We start from the raw sequence: 17,714 nt of genomic DNA on the forward strand, positions 1-17,714 counted from the left end.
CCTGTATCTCAAGTCATTCATTTGTCCATTCATTCAGAAGATATTTATGAGGGTGTACTAGGTGCCGGGTGTACAGTAGTGAATAAGATGACATGATCACAGTTGTTGTGGTTCTCACATTACTCACAATGTGATAGAGGTAATAGAGATTAATCAGTAAGCACACACACAAATGTATAACTATATGCTGACACATAAATGCATTATTATATACTGAGCTAAGTACTCTAAAGAAGAACTTGTAAAAATTGAATTTGAACTAGACATTGAGATGGGTACGGCTAATGAGCTCTCTAGGATCTAAGTGAACTGGTGGCAAGAAGAGCTTTTCAGGCAGAGAAAGTAATACGTATTGTGTTCAAGAAACTAAAGGATTCTTATGCTAAAGCATATTGAGCACAATATAGGAAGGAAAAGCATGTGGTATGTGATGAGACCAGAGAAGGTTCGGCAAGGAGCACATGATGCCAAGCCTGGTAGGTCATGTTACAGATTCTTTCTCCTAAGAGTGTTTGGACAACCACTTAAGGTTTTGGTTTGCTTTTGCTTATTTATTGTTCCCTTGGTATGAATGAACTCCCTGTCAATTTCTACATTGACAATCATAAGGAGGATGCCCAAAGGCCAAAAGGCATCCTCCTTATGATTGCTACCAAGATCTGTTCTTACCTAGCCACATGGCTTCTTAATACTCTGTCATCTTGCCCTAATTTTTATTTCCATATCTCAATCTATGAAACCCTGTTATAGTATATTGGGTTAGGAGTTTGGCATATATTTCTACTTCTTTGTCCCCCTCCCTCCTCTCTCGTGTATAGTTTTTCATACTTGCAAGTCTCTTCAATAAAGTAGTTATAGTTCACAGGGAAACTGTCGGTATAGAAGACTGTGTACCATTTCCAAAGTTAATTCATATATTTAGTGATAATCCACTTAGACCAGTGTTACCCAGCAGAAGAACTCTTTACAATAATGGAAAAGTTCTGTATCTTCACTGCCCAGTATGGTAGTTATTAAACCGCATATGCCTTTAGCACTTGAAATGTAGCCATTGCAATTAAGAAACTTAATTTTTCATATGAATTTAAATTTAAGCCGAAATGGGAGGATCACTTGAGGTCAGGAGTTCGAGACCAGCCTGGCCAACATGGTGAAACCTTGTCTCTACAAAAATACAAAAATTAGCTGGCGTGGTGGCACATGCCTGTAATCCCAACCAGTTGGGAGGCTGAGGCAGGAGAATCACTTGAACCCAGGAGGTGGAAGTTGCAGTGAGCCAAGATTGTGCCACTGCACTCCAGCCTGGGTGATGGACCAAGACTCTGTCTCAAAAAAATAAATAAAAATAAATTAATTAATTGAATAAAATAAATTTAAATAACCATAGATGGCTAGTGGCTACCATATTAGCACAGATTTAGATCATTTTATATATATTAGACCCACTATTAAGTCAAAATGAAATTATGCCTCTGACTCCAAAAACAGAAACTTATCTCTTAACAATAAAAATCCATATTATAAGTTGCAATAGCTCTTTCCTTCTGAAAAGTACATTTTTAGGAGACCTCAGTTAAGAATCTTGAGGTTGATTTTGTCCTTTTGTCTACATATAATATTAATTGACTTCCCATGAAATCCTATACATTTCTGCTACCTGTAGTTCAACACTGTGGGTGAGAAAAGGGGGGATTAAGGAACAGTGAGAAGGAATTAGTGTGGAACTCTGCATCTGCAGAGATTTTGGTTTTAAAACCTTCTTTCCTAAAGGTTTATTTTCCAGTCATTCTTAAAAAAAAAATTATTTCTACTCCACAGGGTTACCAACCACAACTGCTCTACTGTACTTGAAAGAGCACTGTACTGAGGGCTCAATAGGTGATAACTATTCCTGTTATCAGCAGTGCTGCGGTGAGGATTAAATGAAATTATATGCCACTCTTAGTTCCTAGACCTCTCTAAACTGCGTCTATGTCCTAGGGGGAGAACTGAATTTGGAAACCACATTCAACCCTTATGAATTGTGAGGACAGGCAATCTGCCTGTGTCTCTGAGCCTAGCCATTCTTTACAGTTGATCAGTTTTAAACTCTTCTGTGGTCCCTACTCCCAGATTTTTCTACCACTGTTAGTCTCTCCATGAAGCCCATGTGGAACCTTGGCTCCAGTGTAAATACACATAAATAAATACCCATTCTCTTTCAGAGCATTTTTTTCTTCCTCTGCCTTTGCATAAACTTGACTCTGACTTTCAAGGATGCTACTTCCTGTGTTTCCTTGTTTGCTCATTTTTCACTAAAAAGTTATTAAGCAACTTTTATTTTCCATGTATTATTCTGGATTCTGGCAATACCAAAAAGAAAGAAAGAAAAGAAAAAGAAAACCAACCCTTCCATTATGCCCCCAAAACATGATAGTACTTGAAGGAAATGAAGGGGAAGTATATGGTTAAAAATACAAGATATGGAATCAGACAGACTGAATTCAAATTCTGATTCCAGTACTTGCTAGCTGTGTGAGCTTGAATGGTGACAGGACTATTTCATAAAATCGTTGTAAGAATTGAATGAGATAATTCATGTATGGCCATGAGAATGATAACCACCACACAACTAACACTTATAGAGTGGTGATAGTGCTTTTACTGCAACTTTGATTACTACTTCTACCACATTTTCTAGCTGCTACCACTATTTCTGTTAGTGTTATTATCATTATCCTTTTCTCAAGGACCTCTGATTTATTATTAGGATAAAGAATCAACTGCAATATACGAATATAATAGCTTTAGTGGATGTATCGGCAGAGACATTGGGATTGGAAAAGGAAGCATCTAAATCTGCCAGGGTGAGTTCAACAGGCTGCCCAAAGGAGGAAGCCATTCGCCTCCTCTCATTCCTATAAACCCTAGGACACAGAGGCCACCATTTTCCTACAACATCATTGTCCCTTTCAGATTATTCATTTTTTACTCCTGGGTAAAACTTTTTTTGTTGTTTGAGGTTCATACTACCATCTACCTTTCTTTATTTGCCCTCATTCATACAGGACTTTGGTGCTTGAATTAGTCTTTCTTTCCTGCATCAACCTCAGCTATCCTAATTGGTGGCAACATGTGTAATGGTTGGAAGGGACGTGGGCTTTGGAATCAGGAGACCTAACTGAATTCCCGCTCTGCTGCTTAGTTATGAAATCTTTGGCAAACCTCTTAATCTCTCTGAGCCTGTTTCTTTATTTGCAGAATGGTAATAATAACTGCCCCTAGAGTAGTTTAAGGATTAAATTGCCTTAGTAAGGGCTCAATGCATGTTGGGTACTCCTTTGACCAACAGTTGGATGGAATAGTACATGCTGGCACTTAGCACACTTTTTTTTTCCTCCTGGAATTCAACGTTCTTCATCTGACTGCTACTTGAGAAACTCCCCTGGCTACTCTTATATATAACCATCACCCAGAATTAATAGAGCTCTGAAATTTTGAATGGTATGATACCATTTTCTTACCACAACCTAATACTCTTTCAGCTTTTTTATCTTATGTTCACTACCTGTGTTCTTTAGGCTCATTAAGACTGCTATTTAAATTTGGATAAACTTATCCAAATATACTTTCACTCCCCTTTTTCTTAGACTTAGAGGAAAAGATCTCTCTTCTCCTGTCCAAGGCTAACTCGTAACACCTATGCTTTTGATTGAAAGGTTTTTTTCCTTTCCAAAAGTTTCTTTCATCATCCACTACATTTTGTAACCTCCCCTTTAATTTTCTTTAATGTGCTTTCTGTCTCTCATACTTTGAAAGCCAAACTTCTAGAAAGAATAGATTACAGTATAGTCCCTTCTGCTCCACCCTACCATGATATTATACTCCTGATTTCTTCCTACGTCACTTTTTAGAAACTTCTCTGGAAAAGTTCACCAGTGGCCCCTCCAGTTGTGTTTTCTCAGTTCCTGTCAGACTTGATTTCTCTATATTTAACACCAGTGACCACTCCCTTCTTAAAACGTTTCTTCATGGCCTCAGTGATACCACTGTCTCTTGGGTTGTTTGCTGCTCTGAACATTTATTTTTATTCTTCCTACCCAAATTCCACTAGAAAGAAGAAAAAAGATATAAGCACACAATGACAAAGAAGGAACACTTCAGCAGATTAGAGATTTCAGCCAATTTCTAGAGCTAGAAAGCACTTGGAGATTTGTACCTAAACAGGCAGGTAGAATAAATATAAACTTAAGAGTCTGATGAAATAAATGCTGATTTGTCCCTCACAGGCCCTAGAAAATCTGAAAACTTCTAAATAGGGTGGGGCATGGAACTGAAATAGTATGTCTCAGTCAAGAAAGTAAATCTTTCTTTTCTTCAGAAATTTACTAATATGAGAAAAATAGACAAGATAGTAAACCTGTAAGTTTCCACCATGAGGAGACACTTGTATGATCATCCTGTGGGTAAACTTATTTGTTGAAAAAGCTCTTCTGATCAGTTTTGTAGTGCTTTTTAAATATTGAGTAGATAAGTAAAGATCACCAGATATTTGAGGAAAGACTTCAGTATAAAGAGAGGAACAAACAGGAAAAAAGGACCTGCTCATCAAAAGATGCCATAGACAGATAATTTATAAACCAAGTAGAGTAAAATGTTAATAGTAGAATCTAGATAGTGGTATATGGCTATTCATTCTAAGATGCTGTTAACTTTATTGAATATTTGAACATTTTCTTCATACATTTTGAAGAAAAAGTGAAAGGAATGAAAAATAAAATGGGAGATTAAAATGGCGAAAGAAATCAAAAGAGATCTACAAAAATGAAGGGACTTCATGGTTCATAGGTTGGAAGATTCAACATAGTAAGGATGTCAGTTCTCCCCAAATTGATAATTAGGTTTAATGCAATTCTTATCAAAATCCCAGCAAGATTTTTTGTAGATATAGCAAAGATTATTTTAAAATGTATATGGAAAAGCAAAGGAATTTGAATCACAAAAACAATTTTTTAAAAAAGAACAAAGTTGTAGGAATTATCCTACCAGATTTCAGTACTTACTGTATAGCTACAGTATTCAGGACTGTGTGGTATTGGTAGAGGGATAGACACATAAATCAATGTAACAGAATAGAGACCCCCAAAAATAGCTCCCCCCGCACACACACAAGTATAGTCAATGGATTTTTGAGAAACGTGCAAAAGCAGTTCAATGGAGGAAGAATAGTCTTTTCAACAATATTTGAAACTAGTGTTCTGGAAAATTTCCTTTAAAAGAATGAAAAGAAGCTACACACTGAGAGAAAATATTTGCAAACCACATATCTAGCGAAAGACTAGTATCTAGAATATATAAAGACCTTTCAAAATGTTAATAGTTATAAAACAGTTAAAAAGCAAAACAGTCTAGTTAGAAAATGGACAAAAAACATGAACATCCATTTTACCAAGGAGGATACACAAATAGCAAATAAGCACACAAAAAGATGTTTAGTGTCATTATCTATTAGAGAAATGCAAATTAGGACCACAATGAGATATCACTACATATCTATCAGATTGGCTGAAGTAAAACATAGTGACAGCATCGAATGCCAATGAGGATGTGGAAAAACTGGATTACTCATACATTGCTGATGAGATTATAAAATGGTGTAGCCATTCTGGAAAATGTTGGCAGTTTTATGAAACTAAACATGTAACTACAATACTAACCAGCAATTGCACTCTTGGTCATTGATCCCACCGAAGTAAAAACACTGTTCATAGAAAAACCTCTACACTAAGGTTAACAGCAGCTTTATTCATAATAGCCCAAAATTGGGTATAACTCAGAAGTCTTCCGATAGGTGAATGGTTAAACAAACTATGTTCACCCATGCAATGGAATACTACTCAGAATTAAAAGGAATAAACTATTGATACATGCAACAACTTCGCTGACTTTTCAGAGAATTTTGCTGAGTTTAAAAGCCAATCTAAAAAGGTTACATCCTGTATCATACCATTTGTGTAACATTATTTAAATGACAAAATTATAAAAATAGAGAATGGGTTAGTGGGTTAACAGGGATTAAATATAGGAGATTGAGGGCTGGAGTGAAATGGATATGGCTATAAAAGGACAACATGAAGGATCGTTGTAGTAATAAATTGTTCTGTATCTAGTCAGTATCAGTCTCAGTATCTTAGTTGTGATGTTACACTATAGTTTGCAAAATACTATCATTTTGGGAAATGGGATAAAGGTGCACAGGATCTCTACCAACTGCACGTAAACCTACAATTATCTCAAAATAAATATTTCTTGTAAAGATTGATAAATCACTTAGCAGGCAAACAAAAAGACAAATTTTAGGAGGAAAAAAAAGAACAACTAACAGATCAGCTCAGAAGATCTGACATTTAATTATTAGGCATTCCAGAGAGAGAAAAAAACAAAAACTAATTTTCTCATACTGGAGGATCCAGATCCCTAGATTGCAAGGTCTCACCCAACACAGTAAATGAAAAATGCTCACTACTAGAGAAATTCAAAACTTCTAACAGCATCCAGAGGGAAAAAATCCAGATCACATTCCAAACAACAAAAATAAGCATTTTCTGTTGGCCTATTGAAAACTTAAGAATATGAAGAAGAAAACAAACAAGCGGGAAAAAATCAACTCAAACAATACACTTCTCAACCATTCTCACTATTTGAGTGAGTTCTTCAGCAAAAGGTGGAAATGAACTGAGAAGCTGTGGGATACAGGAAACAAGAGGTGCAGCAAAGGAGAGAAATGATGTGAACACCCAGTGAGAGCCAAGGAAGTTCCAGGACAGATCTAGAGAACAACAGCTGTGAGACCAAGTAGACAGAGGGCTTTGGGAGGAGATCACTGGAGGCTGAAGAGGAGGGAGGAGTAAGGGATGGGCATATTTTCAGATATTTTTTAATATTTGAAAACTAACAGTGATAAGAATAAGAATGTAATAAAGACAGGCTGGCAGGTACTTAGAAAAATTAAGAAGGCTGGCAGGTACATAGAAAAAATAGCAAAAACAAGACAAATATCAACTTTAGGAGAAACAAAAAGAAAAGCTTAGTAGCAGAAAGTATTCATGTAGTCATAATAATGTCTGTATTTACAATTGATTAATCAAAAAGATGCTATAATTGGAAATAGAGGGTTGGGAGTTAAAAAAGAGCTAAGTCTGACAATAGAAAGTCAGTACTTCACATCTAAAATCAATGAATCACAAGCTATTGGTATAACCATATTCTTTAGAAATATAGCATTAAACACAAAATGAAAAGACTAAAAGAGTTGACAGTGGTGTCTCTCAACAGAGCTTAGGAGTCAGGATAGATGGAACAAGAAATTGCTGTTTTTAATCCTTTTAGTTTTTTTCTTTTAAACTGTGTGAATGCGTTTAAGAAAAATGTTTCTCTTTAAATAAAAAAAAAAAAAAGGCACAATCCAAAACAGAGGGGAAATATCTTAGTCAAGCTGTCAGAGGAACTACAATGAAAGATTAATTAATTTGGTAATTAATCCAGGTGTTATTTACTAATACCAATAAATGTACATTCCCCCATCACTGGTGGAATTTGACCTGCCTAGGAGCATCACTATCACTATCTATGAGCTTGAGAAATTCTATATTAAGGCCTAAACAAGGCCTATTAATGCAGAGGCTGTTTGTTCCTGGTTTTAATACCACAGAGGCTAGAGAATGCAAAGAAGTCTTAGAGCGTCCCAGGAGATGTAAACCCTTTCTAGCCCCTTGCCCTTCTGCAGCGTGGTGTGGTGAAAACACACCTTATGCAAGTAAGCTAACATTTTGAGCCCTCATTTCTGTATTTGGAACATGAGCCTAACCTTGTAAGGATTTTATGAAGATGGGAAATAAAACATGTCACATGCTTAGTACATAGAGGTACTTGGTATTATGGTTGTTGAAATCATAAATAGCATTAATAGTAATGTTAGTATCATTCCCTGTGATCGTGGGCCTTTAGTGGTTGATTTGCCATAATACCTCTCTCAATTTCCTAGTCCTTGATGTTTACAGTTAGTTTTTTTATGCAGAATAATGCCAGAGGACTGGGCGCATAGCTAATGCTAACAACTCCCGTGGAAAAGGTATTGCCAGATACATCAGTATTAAGAGTCCCAGGGGCAGCTGAAGCAAAATGGGCTGGGCTAGGCTATGTGAGAAGGCAAGGCTTTGATGATGCAGTGACTTCTATATTTTTAATGTTGTTGAACTTAATTCTCAGCCAGAATCTAGGTTGTTATAACTGTGGAGGGAATAGGTCCAAGGTACCTCAGCTGATGCTGCAGAATTCATATCAAGGGCTTTGTGTATTGCTCCTGGGGGCATAGCTAGATAATGTAATATTGTTGTATTTTTAACATTTTTTTTTATAACTCCAACAATCAAAGGGTCATAATGTGTTGTAATGATGCTATAATTAAGTTGTGGTAAATGATGGCATTTGTAGATTTTATAACCAGAATTGATTCATAAAATGAATACAGTCCCAGCAGTTTATGTTAACATAATTAAATGGAAATGTAATTCTAACTCAGTTTGCTTATTAAATTGAAAATTACCAGGTTATGAGCACTTTTACAGTTCTGTCAAAATTGGTCTAAGTCTAGAATTACATGAAATATCCATTAAAATAAAGCATATTTAAGGCTGTGTTGCTGGTGACAAATTTCTTAAAGCACATGCGGCTCGATCATGTGAGAGCATGTGCTTTTAGTTAGGTTCCCTCTAACTGCCTTTTTCTTTCCTCTGCAGCCATTGGTTTAGCCCTGGGGCTAGGACAGAGCATGACCAGGTAAGGACCATTGTAATCCAAAAGGAAGTTACTCAGCCTCTTTCAAGTATTTAACTGTCTCCCTTCAAGAGAGTAGATCAGCTTTATGAGAAAAAATACAAATCCCCGCTCATTTCAAAAGGTGTTAATTATGTCAACGATTAATACACTGACCAAATAAATGCATGATCCTTAATCAGCATGAGAGTTTTCTTTCCTTTACTGCCACTTTCTTCAGTCAAACTTGTGACCTCCATGGAAAGACTCTGAAACTCACTCATTTGTAGGACCTCACTATTGATCTTTATTTTTCACAAAGTTAAGGTATCAAAACAGTACATGTGCTTAAAAATTAATTTGTATTAAATCTAAGTTCAGCCAGGAAGAGAATATTTGTATCTGAAGTTTAGAAGGTAGGAAGAGTTTCTTATACTTTTACATTATATTTCTAGATGAATTTTTTTAAATTTCTTACTGGTATACATGGCAGCACAATGATTAGTTGACTCAGTGAGAAGTTGACATTCATTACAGTTATTTTTACATATAAAATCAGCAGTTACCCCTTGATTATATTAGTTCTTTCTCGGAAGCATAATTAAACTTGTGATGTTTTAAAGCATATACATTTTAGAGTGTGCATCCTTGCAAAGTTTTTATCTTTTATTGTGAATGATAAAAGTTATTTTTAAAATAAAGGGGAGTGGTCAACCTCAAATCTTCAGGAATCATTTCTTCTGAGGGGTAGGCAGAGACTTAGGTAGTAAAGAGGACTTTGTGCTTTAATGGTAATTGGTAACATTATAATGTTTGATTTCTTGGGCTGAGCAGCAGGTTCACAGCTGTTGCATATACCAGAGTTCCTTTTACTAATAAAAAGAAGGTGCTACGCACTTCATTTTGAACCCTTCTTTATTTTTTAACACACGTAAGCTTAATAGAAATACCTTCCATTTTCATGATTTTTTAACTTGCTTTTTTCCATGAGAGTGAGTTACCTTTTTAAAGATACTTCTCACATTAATAATGGACTATGTGCCACTATTTCTATGAATTCAGAATTAACTAAGCTAAGCTACATCTATGATGTGTTCCTCTTATTATTTACAATACAAAAATTAGACTTTCTGCTTTCCTAAATGGTTCTTATCCCTCTATGTACAATGCTTACAATAATATTCTGCTTTTAGTATTAAGTTGCATCAGGATATATTTTATCTGAAAATACAATTTTATAAAGCTCATTTTCTACCCTTTAGAACTTGAGAAGTACTAAAGCAATGTTATAAATCTAGGTTTTAGACTATGGTATACCTGTTTGCTTCCAGCCAAGCTTTATTCTGAAATTAAAAATTACCTTTAATAGCTAATACCTTATAGGGAAGAAATTGACCAATTCTTTTTATCTTTTTAAATCTTTTTGACCAATTTTTGAATCAGCTTTTACTTAAACTTTGATGTGCCATTTCAGATCTGTATCCTTACTAGGTACGTTATTAATTAATAAATCCAGTTAATTCTTGTTACATATGGTAGTTATGTTCTATGTAGTCAACTCAAACACTGAATCAATGAATACTGAACCATTGCTTGTAGGGGAAATACAGGGTTAGGTTTCTTTGAGCCCCAGGTCTCATCTTCATCAACTGATCAATACATAACCTTGTTTTGTGTGTGTTTCTGTTTAAAGACACCTTATTTAATGTCTGTTGTTGATTCATTAACATCGAACTCAGGGCCAACAGCATTATAACTCATGCCTGAATGAAGCTTATCTAAAGCACATATTTTCTCTTTAAGACCCATCACTGTCTTCTTGCAGTTAGGAACACTAGACAGCACTTTGGCACTATGCTTGGGGCCATTTTAAATAGCGAAGTCACCAACAGAAGCACAATTATGCAAAACAAACAAACAAACAAACAAAAAACCCAAAAAACTCATAGCATTAAACAGACTGCAAGAAATACACTTGTTTATACTATGAGAGCTTGAAACAAGGCCGTGTCACCTGGCTGGAGCTCAGCTGGAAACGTGTTAGAAGCTACTCAGATTTTTACCACCCTGGCTACACATGTCTGCAAATGACTGCAAAAGCAGGGGAAGTATTGGTTTTTGTGTTACAAATAAATGTTAGCAAGTAGGTATATGGAATCTGAATAATGACAATGAACTGTACATGTATGTATATGTACAATACATTCTACTTACATAAGGGATAATAATTTCTTAGTTCAACTCAGACCTAACTGTATAGCAGACTAAACTGTTGTCTAAAGTTAGGTGCAAGTGGTGAAATGCAAGACCATGAAGTATAAAATCTTTTAGTTTATTGTTGAATGAATGACTAATTAGCATGCATGATTACCTTATGTTTTTCTCATACCAACTTAACACAAAGAAACAATAATATTAACCCTACTTTTAAAATCCCATCTCTCCCTCCTTTCTCCATCTTAATGATTCTTCTTTCTTGCTATTCTTCAGTGCTAAGTCCCATTTCAATTTACTATACATAGTGATCGTGCCTTTACTATACATTTGTTAAATAACTTACTCACCAGCCACTATCTATTGAGGACTCTCTATTTTTATTAAAAGAGATATTTGTAAAAAACAACATAGTTTTTCCCCTGAGGTGGTTATAGTCTGGAGCAGGTAAGCAGTAATTATACTATGTTGATAAATGTTTCAGAAAACCATAGAGAAAGCACTATGAAGGCCACAAAAGAGAAATGTGAAAGTTAGTTCAGGGGTGGAAGGAAAGAGGGAGAGGCAACTATAGGAAGCATCATTTTTTGTTTTGTCTTCTTTAATTCTGAAGCTTTTCTTCCTTGAGACATTTTGACTGAGTTTACAAGAAGTATCTTAGTGAGTCAGATCATAGTTTAGTTTTTACTTAGTTCCCCTTTTAATTTTGAGGACACTGTTGAGTGTGAAGAGACTTGAAATTATTTTGCAGACATTTGAGGAATTACCTGAACAGTGGCTGCCAATAGAAGCACTCCTGAGCTTGAGTGCCTTATGTATAATCAGGTAGTAAAGAGAGGATTGGTGGGGAATGAGAATTCTGCTCTTTGCCTTTCCTCTTGGGATGTGAGACTTTTAATAATCTTGAAAAATGTCATGAATAGCCACAGAAACTCTTAGTTCCTTTTCTTTAAATGTAAAAACCATTATCCCCAAGGTATACTTTTCTTCCTGGTTTAATTCAGCAGTTTTTCCAATTGTACCTAGGTTTTTTACTTACAGATTTTAATGTAATTCTTATATGAGTTATTTTTTAATATACATCTGCAGGTCACTAATAAGGGGATTGTATCTTCGTTTGGCCTAAGTCCAGCAATCTGAAAGTTGGAAGGTAAGAAGCACTTCGCACCATATTCAGAAGTTCTGTTTTTGATCAGAGTTGACATTATTGAGTCAGAATCCAGAAAGCAACCTCACTTGTGACACTGATAGGAGTCCAAGGGAACAGAAAAAAAAAAATGTATCAAGAAGAAGAATGAAAAAATTTTCAAAGTCTTTTGAGCTGCTCTTGCTTATTAGAGCAGGGATCAAGGATTCTTGTTTGTTTTGAATTCATAATCTGACTTTTTAAAAAAATATGTTGGGAGTCTTCTCTTTTTTTTGAGACGGAGTCTCGCTTTTTCACCCAGGCTGGAGTGCAGTGGCGCAATCTCGGCTCACTGCAACCTCCCTCTCCCAAGTTCAAACGATTCTCATGCCTCAGCCTCCCTGAGTAGCTGGGATTAATTACAGGCGCCTGCCACCATGCCCGGCTAATTTTTCTATTTTTAGTAGAGACAAGGTTTCGCTATGTTGGCCAGGCTGGTTTCAAACTCCCGACTTCAGGTGATCCGCCCGCCATGGCCTCCCAAAGTGCTGGGATTACAGGTGTGAGCCACTGCACCTGGCCAGGAGCCTTCTAAATGCAAATATATGTTGTTCAAGTAACACCTTAGATTAATTTTTTCATCTTTGCCCCATAAAAGATCTAAGCTCACATATTAACTTGTGATTCATGACCCAGAGATCTCTGTAGTTTTATCTGAGCTTCCTTTTAAAGTTGCAGTGGTATCCCCAGATGTATAATTGTATTGATAAGGTGAGATAAGTTTGTGATGGGTTTTATACATATAGATGCATTGCATTAAGTAATGCCATTGTTTGACTTGTTTTTATGTACAAAGCCCATCAAAACTATACATTTGAGGAAGAAAACACATTATAATATAAATCTAATAAAAGGAGCTATAACATCAACGTTCAGAGAGGGTGCTATCTCATTTAAATTCATCCAGATTGGTGGCCTCTCTGAGAACTATCGAAACCTAGTAGATACAACCTAATGTTTATTTTGGTCCTTATAATTGCATTTTTCAAAACTAAACTATAAATTTTTTATTTTTTTTTCCATAACATTGTGTTTGGGATTTTGAGGTCTTTGTTTGAACTGTTGTAACACAAGCCTCAGGAATAGTGTTCAAGTATCTGTCTTTTATCTTAGAATTAGAAAACATAATTAACTATTAACTATTATTATTAATTTAAGGTAGAGGTAGAGATTTCATCATCTTACTTCTAGCTATCTGTGTCACAAATGTTGGTTTGTATATATATATTTTAAAAGGCACTAGACTTAGAAATGCCAAAGTAATTAATTTTCTTTATTTTCAGAAACAACTTAGTGTTCATGGTACGAAGTGTTTCTAAATTGAAACACTTTCAGATTAATGGATTTAAGATAACTGGTTGCTCTTTTCTACAAGTAGTAATAATGAGATATGGCTTCAGCTACATATCAGATACCAGATCTCACTTCCTATTCCTTTATTTCATTCATCCATTCATTCAGCAAATATTTGCTGAGCACTAAAATGCTCCAGACACAGTGTATGAACCCTGAAGATGTAGGCAAATTGCATAACCCAAGCAAAGGGCCAGAGATGAGCAACAGCATGGTACATACCCCAAACTAAGAACTTCAGTATGGCTAGGATATATAATTTAGAAGAAAGAAGGTTAGGTTGGGGTAGGAGGAAGCATAATAAATTATGAATTTAGAGATGTAATCAAATTATGAAGGGTCATGAAAGCCTTGTACAAGATTTTCAGTTTGATCTCCACAGAGTCATACAATTAGATTAATTTTAGAAAGCTCATAGTGTCTGCAGTGTGGAGAGTAGATTAGAAGGAAGCAGGCCTGGAAGCAGGGAGATCATTTGGGAGACTTTTCCAGGACAGAGAAAATGGTGGTCTAAACTGGGATGGTTGCAAGGGGGATGAAAAGAAGTAGATATTTAAGAGAAAATTTAAGAATACTTATTTAGTTCAGATGTTCCTGAAAGAATGAGCCTAACCATATTCTTGATCATCTAATTAAGGTCTATTCCTTCTCAAGAACAGCTAAGTAAACTAATAATTGATTCTAAGTGATGTAATTGAACAGTTCAAAGCAGTTATTCGTCATTAGAAATTATTGATACTGGTCAGATAATACCTACCGAGAGCCAGTCCCATTAATTATCATCATAATTATAATCATAGCATTTAAGCCATATTATTTCTCAGCATTTCCTATGTTCCAGTTTTATAGCGCTAAATATTTTAAATGGTTTATATTACTTAATACTCACAGTAGCTTTACAGGTAGATATTATTGTTATTTCCATTTTACAGGTGGAGACCAAGGCTTAGAGAAGTTAAGTACTTTGCCTAAAGTTACACAGGTTGTAAATGGTAAAGCTATTATTGGAACCTAGTGACTTTTTAGTTACTGGCCCAGCTGGGATTAGAACCCAGCTGTATCCTGTATTATTACTTACAAGACTTTTATTTTTGTTGGGGTTAATTGCTAATATTCTGTACAACTTCGTTTTAGCCCAGTCTTGCATATAATCATATTTTCTGCATAAATAAGATAAGCTAGAGTTTGAGTGAGCACATAGTGAAGAATATTGACTATTTGTTTTTTTCTTTCCAATTAGTTAGGGTAAAGCAAGTGTAAAGGGAAGTGGATGGTAAGGCATTTTGAGGAGGCAATCAAATATGTTTTTTTCTAATTATATATTTCCAAGCCAATAATTTCTTTGAAGAAGAATGTTTTAAGCGTGTTTCTTTACCATGTTAGGCCAGTAGGTACAGAGAAAATAATATTAGTTCTTTATGTCAGCATAGGTAACAAAGCCTTAAAAAATTCACAGCTGAATGCAACAGTGAAGGCCATTGACAAGAGAGGTTGCATTACTTCAACCAGGGCTACTGCAGTGAACCAGAAAAAGAACCGAGTTCTACGCTTCCATCTCCAGGCTACATCTTAACTGACTAAGAGGGCAGTTTAGCTGTCCAGGAAGAACTCGATTGCTAACTCTCACTGATAATTTTGCAACAGTGACAATAAAGAATGAATTTTAAAAAGAAAAACTTGTCTCCCTGAACTATTGAACTCCAGAAAAAGTAGTACTTACAGTCTTTGCTTTAAGAGAAACCAGTTAAAAAAAAAAAAAAAGCCATGCAAATAAATGAGTAGTGTCCCTTTGAATGAGAATATTTTCCTACTTGCAAAATAATATAATGAAAATATTTCTGTTTCTATGACTTTGTCTTAACACTTTGTGTAGCATCAGCTTCTGAGAGATAATCGAGCTGAAAGAGGACACAAGAAAAATTGTTCTGTGAAAACAGCCAGCAGGTAAGCAATTCAAAATCGCTTTTTATTCATTCATTTTCTTTTTTTCTATGCCTATAAGAATGTAATGAATTGTTGTTAGGTTGCCTTTGGTTCTAAAAAGTCAGCTTAAAATATTTTATGTATTGTTTATTGGACTCTATTTTAGGATTACGAGCAATGAATAAAAAGATATTTTATTTACATTTTTTAAACTTGTAAAAAATAATTAATTTTTAAAATAAAATATTTATCTCCCTTATTGAATTTTAGATCAGCATTTACACTAATAATTCATTTTTAATCTAAAAAATTGGCTTAATCTCTTTCCCTAAACTTAAGTGGCATTTAGACCTTATGAGAGAGAAATATGTGTATTCTAATAACATATAAATGAGTAAAGACTGGGAAGAAAGTAGTCTCTTTTAAAGAGTGCTTTTAGAATCTTGTTCATTTTTTCCAATGTTAGTTTTTTCCATAATACAAGGAATTTCCCCCAGTTTGTTTTTTAGACAATATATTTTCAAATTGTGCAAATGGTGTTTCTGAAGACTTAATTTTTGTTTACATGAAAATGGCTACCCTTCTTGTCAGAATGTTGATTAGAAAAACTGCCCTGATATTTACATTTATTTTATTCTTAAGAATAGACAACTGACCTCAGCAGCCACCATTGCATCCCATGGCTTCCCAGTGCTAGTGTGCTATCCACTGACTTTAACATTCCCAAGTAACCAAAATACAGCTTCAAAGTGCCATGTCATGCAGACTAATGCCAACTGAGATCCCACTGGGTATCTGCAGAAGCAAATGCAAATCCTACCCAGCATACCTAATGTAGACAATCAAAAATCACCAAACATAAAATGAGATAATTCACCATCAGTGATAGTCAACATAAATGACTAAGAGATTTTCTCCTAAGATTGCCAGATCCTAAAATTGTAAGATATAGATTATAAAATAACTATGGATGAGATATTTATAGAAATAAAATGAGCAAGCAACAAATCACTATAAAAATGAATCAGTAAGGAGTGAAAAATGTATATAATTTTTAGAAATGAGAAATGTGATTGTTCAAGAGATAATTAGTGAAATGAAAGATACATCTGAAGAATGAGCCAGAATATAGTATAAAAATTCAAGGAGATGGAAAACTGAAGGAGTACTTAAGAGACATAGAAGATCTGTGATACAGTCAATCATAGTCCTTGATGAAAAGAATAGAATAGCTGAAAAAAACATGAAATTTGATGAGATGGTCGCTAAGAATTCCCAAACCTGGTAAAAGTTATAAATCCATAGATACAGATACAAAAAGCACAGTGAATAACATGCACGATAAATAAAACGAAATCCACACCTAATAATATACCATAGTAGACCAAAAGCAAAGACAAATGTTAAAAGAATCAAGAGAAAAGGCAAATTATCTACAAAGGAATGACAATGATATATCAGATTTCTCAGTAGCATCGGTAAGGCCAGAAGACAGTGCAATCATCCTCATTGTGCTGCATGAAAATAAATTGTCAACCTAGAACTATGTACCTGGAAACCCATCTTTCATGTACAAAGATGAAGTAAAATAACTTAAAGATTTTCAAAAACGAGGAATATTTACAGACCTTTGCGAAGAAGTTTTAAAGGGTGTATTTCATAAAAGTCCCAAGGAAGTTCTGAGATGCAAGAATGAATAACGAGCCAATATACTGATTAAAATGTTTATATAAATAATCATTGCTTCTATAAAGTGATAATTGTAATAATGTAATTTGTAGGACTTTAAAAAAAATTTTTTTTAAAATTTGAGACGGAGTTTCTCTCTTGTTGCCCAGGCTGGAGTGCAATGGTGCGATCTCCACTCACTGCAACCTCCGCCTCTCAGGTTCAAGCAATTCTCCTGCCCCAGCCTCCCAAGTAGCTGGGATTACAGGCATGTGCCGCCACACCCGGCTAATTTTGTATTTGTAGTAGAGACGGGGTTTCACTATGTTGGCCAGGCTGGTCTCAAACTCCTGACCTCAGGTGATCTGCTTGCCTTGGCCTCCCAAAGTGCTGGGATTACAGGCATGAGCCACTGTGCCCCGACAATTTGTAAGACTTAAAGGCAATCTAAAACAATGGACAAAACAAACAAACAAAAAAGAAAGTAAATAAAAGAAAATAAAATAATGGACAGCAATAGCATGTTAAGTTTGCAGGGTTGGTGATTATAGTTAAAGTCCAATGTAAGGTCCTTGAA

General features: G+C 35.1%; 1 protein-coding gene across 5 annotated transcripts in view; it reads left to right on the forward strand.

The window, feature by feature from the left end:
• Positions 1 to 17,714, forward strand: part of GPATCH2 (G-patch domain containing 2) — a 198,914-nt gene that overhangs the window by 122,311 nt on the left and 58,889 nt on the right. For 3 of the 5 annotated variants that reach the window (XM_001172096.8, XM_016938803.3, XM_009441501.4), the window contains exons 7-8: positions 8,778 to 8,817; positions 15,420 to 15,490. The exons of the other annotated variants lie outside the window; for them this stretch is intronic. In XM_001172096.8, coding sequence (XP_001172096.1) covers positions 8,778 to 8,817; positions 15,420 to 15,490 — 111 coding nt within the window. The remainder of the gene's footprint in view (positions 1 to 8,777; positions 8,818 to 15,419; positions 15,491 to 17,714) is intronic. 5 annotated transcript variants of the gene reach the window in all.

This window comes from Pan troglodytes, chromosome 1, assembly GCF_028858775.2.
Source record: "Pan troglodytes isolate AG18354 chromosome 1, NHGRI_mPanTro3-v2.0_pri, whole genome shotgun sequence".
Taxonomy (NCBI): Eukaryota; Metazoa; Chordata; class Mammalia; order Primates; family Hominidae; genus Pan; species Pan troglodytes.